The sequence below is a fragment of the Brassica oleracea genome, chromosome C3 (assembly GCF_000695525.1).
Source record: "Brassica oleracea var. oleracea cultivar TO1000 chromosome C3, BOL, whole genome shotgun sequence".
Lineage (NCBI taxonomy): Eukaryota > Viridiplantae > Streptophyta > Magnoliopsida > Brassicales > Brassicaceae > Brassica > Brassica oleracea.
This window is the reverse complement of record NC_027750.1, coordinates 19,577,097-19,585,175: the sequence shown is the minus strand read 5'-3', so window position 1 is coordinate 19,585,175 and position 8,079 is coordinate 19,577,097. Positions and strand designations below refer to the sequence as shown.

General features: G+C 36.0%; 1 protein-coding gene and 1 pseudogene across 1 annotated transcript; both read right to left on the bottom strand.

The window, feature by feature from the left end:
- Positions 1-2,136: 2,136 nt before the first annotated feature.
- On the bottom strand, positions 2,137-3,400 carry LOC106330056 (probable F-box protein At4g22165). The gene has a single exon (XM_013768618.1). The coding sequence runs from the start codon at positions 3,340-3,342 to the stop codon at positions 2,137-2,139; it is 1,206 nt and encodes a 401-aa protein (XP_013624072.1). The 5' UTR covers positions 3,343-3,400.
- A 2,829-nt stretch (positions 3,401-6,229) lies between these two features.
- On the bottom strand, positions 6,230-7,852 carry LOC106329564 (annotated as a pseudogene).
- Positions 7,853-8,079: the final 227 nt, after the last annotated feature.

Here is an 8,079-nt window from a genome sequence, read left to right as displayed (position 1 = left end):
ATCTAGGAGCCCAGCTATCATGTACCTTGACGATCCATGAAGACCTTTGAGCAGGAAGAATTCTATACGTATTCGTTTTTCTTTGTTTGATTGTTATGTGTCTACTGGCACTTTTATTTCTGTGTTCTCAGATGTTGACAATTTCTTTCTCGACAACCGGTTTGGTTGTTTATCCATTATGGACACACATTGACAAAAAAAAAGTATGGTTCTGTTCAATTGAAATAAAAATGATTCTTAACCAACATCAATAATAGACAAACCATATATTAATTATATTTTCCACTGATATGGTTTTCAAATATTTTTCGAATGAAAACATGCATAGTGTATTGTCGTTCTATGATTTGTCTAATTCTCTTGTGATTTGTTCTTCATTTCTTTACGGCGTAGGTTTAGATTTTGGAAGAAACGTTTGACAGCTAAAGAACCTTACTCATAATATAAAGACAATTTTCTATTTATTATGCTGAGGAAACTTTGAATAGCAATCGATAGGGCCAATATCATTTCTTAGTTTTTAATGTATGTGGTCAGTTTTGATCAAAACATTACCTATGGAAATCTATATTACATATTTGATTTATCATTACTTTACACTCATGAGGTTTGGTGGTGTTTTTTTGTATGAGAGAATGTTGAATTGGGTAGTAAATGATTTGGTCCATATGTATTAGGCTAGAGCTAATATTACACTAAGATAATGAAGTCAAGAGACGGGTTCTTATATTCCGTTAAGAACTCCACCCCAAGAACCTTCCATTAAACATGCTCTAAGTTTGGTTAAATTCTTTGTAATAATGTCACATCAGCAATTAAAAAAATTAAAGAATTAACACATAAGCAAAATTATTTTTAAATTAGTACCAAATTAAGATTACAACTTTTCTAAAATCCTCAATTAATATAGAGGGGACATGTTCTGTTTATATTTTTTTTTAGTACAACCATTTTAATATGATAGGTTCCTTTATTCTTCTTTCAGACATCTCTATGAGGAAGATATTATACGGCTCAGATTGTGCGTTATATCTAATGGTTAATCAGTCTTTCACGAGCATATAAAGCATGTTGACAATGATTGCCAATTGATATGAGATGTGAACGGCTCCATTATTACCAACCAGGTTTTTAAAATATTCAACTGGCTGAAGTTTTCGCGGAGACTCTAAAAGGTAAACATTTTCAGAAATTTTTTTCCAAGTTGAGAGTTTTTGATCTTAACTCTCCAATTTGAGAGGGTGATCTATCCGTGGGCTGCATCTTCCCATGGGGATTAGTCTGGGCCCCATCATAGGTCTGGGATACTCCAGCTTAATCAAAAAAAAAAAAAAAAAAAAATTTAAGAGGGTGTTATATCTATATATTTATTTATTTATTTATTTATGTATTTATATTATATGTGTATCTAGATCTTATGTATTAGGGATACCTATATATACTCTGGTTGATTGACCTTAGTGAACACAAGGAAACCTTCGTACTCTTATAGGATTCTTCACAGACTTCACTCCTGGAGTTCCCAACATTTATGATCGTCCATACTATCTGGAGAACCCAAGGATTTTTGTTTTCATTTTCTTAGGCAGACTTGCAGTTTTTATCACATCCAGAAGATGGCCAAAATTTACATCAAAGGGAAGCCATTCTAAGGACACATGACAAATAGTTTAGTGCGTGAACCTGTAGTGGAATGACATCCGAATAGCACATGAAAATAGTTTAGCTGTTGCTTAAGGCATTCAATTAGGAGGAGCGGTGAACTTCACAACAGCAATATGGACCGACTTTGGCAAAACAAAACAAAAAGAACGCTAAAGCGATATTTGTTTTCGGGGAAAGGTATTAAAAATTTTGGTAGAAATCATGGTTTCAGCCTTTCCTTGGTTTGGGGAAGATTATTTTGGAGCTGAGACATAGACAACTCAAGGGGTTGTTGGTCTGTAAACAAAACAAAGCCAAAGTCAACTAACTTTATGAGTGTGGTTTCGGTGAGGCCAACTTTGCAGAACCAAATAGAGTTGGGAGCCTGAAATAGTTTGGGACATTCGTTGGTAAGAAACACAGTTGAGATCATCACTAGCTAGATAGAGTAAACAACATATTTATTGAAGAGTAGAACATATTTAAGATTAATCACGTTAGCCTAAAACTTGGTAAGAACCATCGAGCTCTAGGGAATTGAACTGAAGAACAATCAAATTTGTGCAACAGCTCTGTTTTCTGTGTCTCGAGGTTAAAAAGAAATATGTCATGTACGTCCTTTCCATGACTAACACTGAAGTAGACGGAGTTTTTAATGAATCCATCAGTGTCATTGGCGAGAACTGTGATGCCTTGATCCAAAAGCATTGACTCGTCACCCAAAGAATAAATCAGATTATGTTTCTTCAGGAATCCTGATGAATAGACCTTGAAAACACGGAAGGGCCAGGTTTCAGACCTCGATCTCCACAGTTTTTCAACCTTGAGGACTTCTCCTGTTACTGTGACTACAAGTTTGGTAGCAACAATGCTCAAGGAATTACTTCGTTGACGAAGTTGGATACCTAACCGAAATCTTTCCACAATAACCCCACACTGAAAGGTTTGTTGTGGAAATTCTCCAGAAAAATCGAAGATTCTGAACTGACCAAACAAGCTTAAGAAGTAAAGCTTGGAGTCCCTGTAAACCATGTCACAGCAGCTTGAGGTTTCAGGAATTTGATTCCACGAGGCATCTCCTTTTCTCGAATAAACTACGCACAATCCACGCAGCTCCCACGACACAACATATTCTCTGGTTTTCTCATCAATCCAAAGCACTGGCGATCGTAGACGAATACCTTTGTACTCTTTTCCGTTGTGGCTCGTAATGCGAAACACGTCATCATCTAAGGTTCGCTCCATCTTTGTCACTCCATGCTGTGCCTCCACAGGAGGTAGATCGATCCTCTCATGTGTAAAGAGATTCACAATGTAGAGATTATGCATACGGTTGCACATCAAGAGCCAGCTTCCGTAGGTCTCCATACAAAAACTCTTTGCGAATTCCAGACCAAGATCTTGTGTTCTGTAAAGTCTATCTTTTTCCTCGAGATTGAACAACGTGCAAGAATTGCTGTCGCTGTGGTTGTCTTCGGGGAAGAGAACCAGCCAATGGGTCTGGTTTTTGGGCACGCATTGTCTCGAAGAAGAGTGCCACGACGAACATACCGATTTTGCTCGTCGGAAATTAGCAAAGCTGAGGCGTTTGAAAACAGAAATCACGAGATCATGAGAAAGCTCGGACCAGGATTCGGGTGTATCTCTTGGTCTGAGACGTTCATGAGAATTAGGGTTATGCTTCTCCTCTATCTCCATATCGAGACCATTGTTATTGACGACGCGTCAGGGCTTTATATGGGCTATTAAACATAGTCTATTTAATCCAGTCAGCCATGTATTCTGTTTTGGTTTTGCAGAAAAAATAGAAATGAGAAAAACGTTTACAGGTTTCTAGGGTATGCTCTATTTTTGAATGATTTTACCGGTGGCAAGAGGTAAAATATGGATGAATTAGTGAGATAACTATTATATGAGATAAAAGATTGGGAAATTTGCTTCTATAACACACACAAAAATTTAATAATTGACTGTTTAACTAATTGACCTAAAAAACTAAAATACAAAGTATATTTATGTAATAATGCTAATTTAAGTTTAATCCATATAAGTGGCTCCCAATTATTTATTAAAATAAATAAAAAGTAAGTGACTTAATAAATTATGGCTACAAGGTGATTTTTCCGTGCTCATTCACGGATATAAATATTTATAAAATAAATATATTATAATAATAAATTAGTTTATTTTTATTTTCAAATCATTTGTTTTTTTCTCACTCCCTCCAACTTTTAAAGGTTTATCATCTAGAACTTGTGTTCTTTTTTCTATCTTTATGCTTGTTGTTAGCTTAAGTGCTTCATGTCCTACTTGTTTTTCACTTCATGTAACTGTTCTTTTAACTTTAATTATAAAGCTTTTTAAAAAACAATTAATCATTTTAAAATTTATATTAATAATATTATGTTGTTTGCTGACAAAAAAAAATATGTTTTAATAGACATGTGATTTTCGATATATAACATCTAATTGGTTTGATTACCACTTGGATATATTAGATTGCATCAATTTCTTCGAATTCAAACGTTATATTTTTCTAAATATATTAAAAACATTATATGTTATTTACATTAAGATTGGTTATTCTCTTACATATCTAAATATATTTTAGTAAGATTATGTATAACGTAATATATATGTTATTTTCAAAATCAAATTGAAAAGATTAAACTAAAGTGTTAATCGATTCAAAATTACACAAATGAATATAACGATAATATTTTGAAATCTCATACATATATTTTAAAAACGAAGTAAATTGTAGCAATTAGTTCATATTTTATATTTATTTGTTAGATCTTTGATTTTGGATATAAGAAACTAGATTAATCCAATTAATCATTTTGTGGGTATATTGAGTGACATATATTTTTCAAATTAAAGTACATATTTTTTAATTCTTGTTAAACCAAATTGGAATGATTTTATTTATCGCATTAGTTCAGTTTTTCATTTTTGATGGTAAGAATATTTTCGCATTGTTTAGAATAATTTAATATATGTTTATTTTCCAAAATATATTAAAAATTATTATTTTATTATTGTTTTTGACATCAAAAGGCTATTATATTACTCAAACTAGAGGTTGTCTGGAAATCTAGACCGGAATAAAACAACCAACAAAAATTAAATCACAGTAAAAAGTCTGAGCTATCCTAGATAAACCATATGTTGTCGAGTTATGCTCTCTTAGCATGTGGAAAATCTTGAAATCTAGAAATCGTCTCTTAAGGATTGTTACCTCCCCTAGCTTCGTCGAGAAATTCAGCCATGCTTTCGGGTCCTCAATCATCGATTAAATATCCTTGCCGTCTGTCCCAAAGTTCTGGCAGTTTGTGTGTTGAAGCATGGTGTCCATTGCGCAAATTAATGCCTTCAGTTCTGTGTGCAAAAAAGATACGATTTTTTTGTTTCTCAATTCCAAGAGTTGTTCGTTCCCATATTCATTCATCCATATCCAACCATAACCACTACATGGTGTCTAGTATTTTTTATTATTTATTTAATTAAATTTTATATTGATATATCTATAAAGTAAGAGTAAAATAATTTTTTACATGTTTAATAAAATCTCTTTTGGCCATTTTTCTGTTTATGCAATTTTTTGGTTAAAAAAACCTATTTTATGTTCTTTTAAGAAATTTGTCCTATTATACAAAACATTATTTATTTATCTATAACTTTATAATTAATATACTAGAAAAGTAGATATTCATAATGATATGATGCATAATTAACTTTGTATTTAAAGATAACATATTAAACCATTTATATATATAAGACATAAGTACTTCCCGAGTACATCTGTTTATCACTTCCTATTTTGGAAGAAGAAAAACGTGACCTATATGGAACCACTTATTGAAACCTTTCCATGGATCTTATGGTACATTTGGAAGGCACGTAACGATAAATTGTTCAATGGTAGAGAGGTATCACCCATTGACACCCTTCAGCTAGCTTCCGTCGAAGCCGAATGCTGTAGGAAAGCGAACTTACCCGAGGACGAAGAGGAAGAGGAGACACGATCTGCTCCATCAGTTACCTTGACTCTCCCTGTGGCCCCCCAACGCCCGACATGTCAAATCGATGCGTCATGGATCGATGATGGCACGGTCAGTGGACTAGGGTGGTTCTACAAGGACCCAATGGGAGTTGAAAGATTTGGATTACAAGGATGCCGGAAAAGTCTTTCAGCCCTCTATGCAGAGATGGAAGGACTTATATGGGTGATGTCTTGTTTACGAGAGTTACATTGCACCGCGGTTCAAATGGAGACGGATTGCTCTGACCTGGTGGACATGATTGCAAACCCTACCGACTGGCCGGCCTTTGCCTCTGAGCTAGTTTCTTTCCGACTTCTAAGAGACGGTTTTTCGGAGCTCAGCATCACCCGCATACCCAGTACTAGGAATTTACGTGCAGATTCTCTCGCTAAGGAGGCGAGATGTAGCGGTACTCTTTTTCCCCATATAGATCAGATCCAGCGCGGATAGAGCGTCTCTTCGGAACGACTCAGATCCGCCTACCACTTGATTTTAGAAGATGGGCGTCGCCAAAAAAATATATATATATAAGTCAAAACTCAAGTAGTAGATGATGCAATGGCATAAAGGGGGAACATGCGGTGAATCGCAAGACCCGTTTATTCAGCAACATTGGTCTGATCTTCTGTCGATTCAACCGGTAACCTCCAATCATTGATGCACCAAAGTAGCCAACACTACCTCATTCAACACAACAGCGAATGATATTGCTGGGCAAATTCTTCTCCCAGCTCCAAACGGGATCAGCTCAAAATCCTGACCACGGAAATCAACAGAAGAATCTAAATGCCTCTCCGGTCTAAAGTCTTCCACGTCCAACCCCCACGTCAAAGCTTCTCTCCCGATCGCCTAAGCACTGATCAGTACCTGTGTCCCTGCGGGTATGTCGTATTCTCTTAATCTAACATCATGTGTTGATTCATGAGGAGCCATCAATGGAAGTGGAGGATGTAGCCTAAGGGTCTCTTTGATCACAGCTTTTAAATACTTCATGTCTTGAATGTCTTCTTCTAACACACTCGATCTCCCCTTACAAATCGTACGGACTTCTTCTTGAAGTTTGTTAAGACACTCTCGGTGACGTAAAAGCTCAGTCATCACCCATTCCATAAGTGTGTACGAAGTGTCCGTAGCACCCACAAAAACATCCTGAAAAAAAGCAGAACAAGAAATGTGTTAATACACTGAAGCATCATTGAATCTGAATTCATATTTTCTTTCATTTACCGATATTATTGCTTTTATGCTGAGTCGGTCGAGTTGGAAACCAACGCTCTTATCTCTCTGAATGGTTAGCAATACATCCACGAAATCAGTCCCATCTCTGTCACCATCTACATGATCGTCCAAAACTTTCTCCAAGAACTCATCAAAATCATTTCCTGTCTTTTTTAGCTGACTATCCAGACCACGGATCCAATCAATCCACGCAAGCCAGGGGACATAAGTACCCACACTAAAGGTACCCAAAATAGCCTCGAGAACCTTTCTGTTAACTCCTTAAAATCTGTTTCACAGCCGTATTTCTTTCCCAAAGCAACTCTACATATAACATCATTAGTTAAACTCGACAAGAGCTTGCTTAGATTCAACGGCAAAGAACTTGATTTCCGGATATTTTCTATCATCAGGCTGATCTCTTCTTCTCTCACGTCACGAAATGACCGTACCATTTTGTTGCTGAGGAGATGGACGACACAAACACTCTTCATTTGCCTCCAATACTCTCCATATGGAACTGAGGCCACATCACGCCCGTTGTAAAGAAGCTTCTCGGTGATTTTAGTCCATGGACGGCTTGCAAAAACCCTGTCATGCGTCTTCAAAACGTCTCGAGCCGCGTCCGCAGAAGAGACTACAAGAACAGGGACACGACCAAAATGAAGAAGCATGAGAGGACCGTAACGGTGGCTGAGAGAACATAGTGATCGGTGAGGGTGGCGGCCGAGTTGATGAAGGTTTCCGATTAACGGAAATCTCGGTGGTGACTTCGGTGCGTTGCTTTTCTTCCCTGTTGACCTATTTTGCAGGAAGAGAGTGGTAATTAAAATTATTGAGCATACGAGGAGTATCATCATCATCGTACTCATCTTTAAATTCTTCAAGATTAGTTTTCCCCTCAAGAGATTTTTATGATTTTTGTAATCTTTGGACTGATGTACAGATAGCCACGTAACTAATGGATGTCCGCATATATTTGTTCCAGTTATAAAGAACAAAGGAAACGAACGGGTGTGACTGATAACCATCGTATAAACACTAGAACGGTGAAAAAGAATGAATAGAAATAAAATTTTAAGAATGATGATTTTTTATTAAATTTAACGAGGAATAGTTTTGTTCTATAATTCTCTATAAACAAAGTAATGATGAAGAATGAAAAGGAAAA

Bases quoted from the DNA above. Each gene is read 5' to 3' on its own strand.
- LOC106330056 (XM_013768618.1), bottom strand. From the start codon at position 3,342: ATGGAGATAGAGGAGAAGCATAACCCTAATTCTCATGAACGTCTCAGA.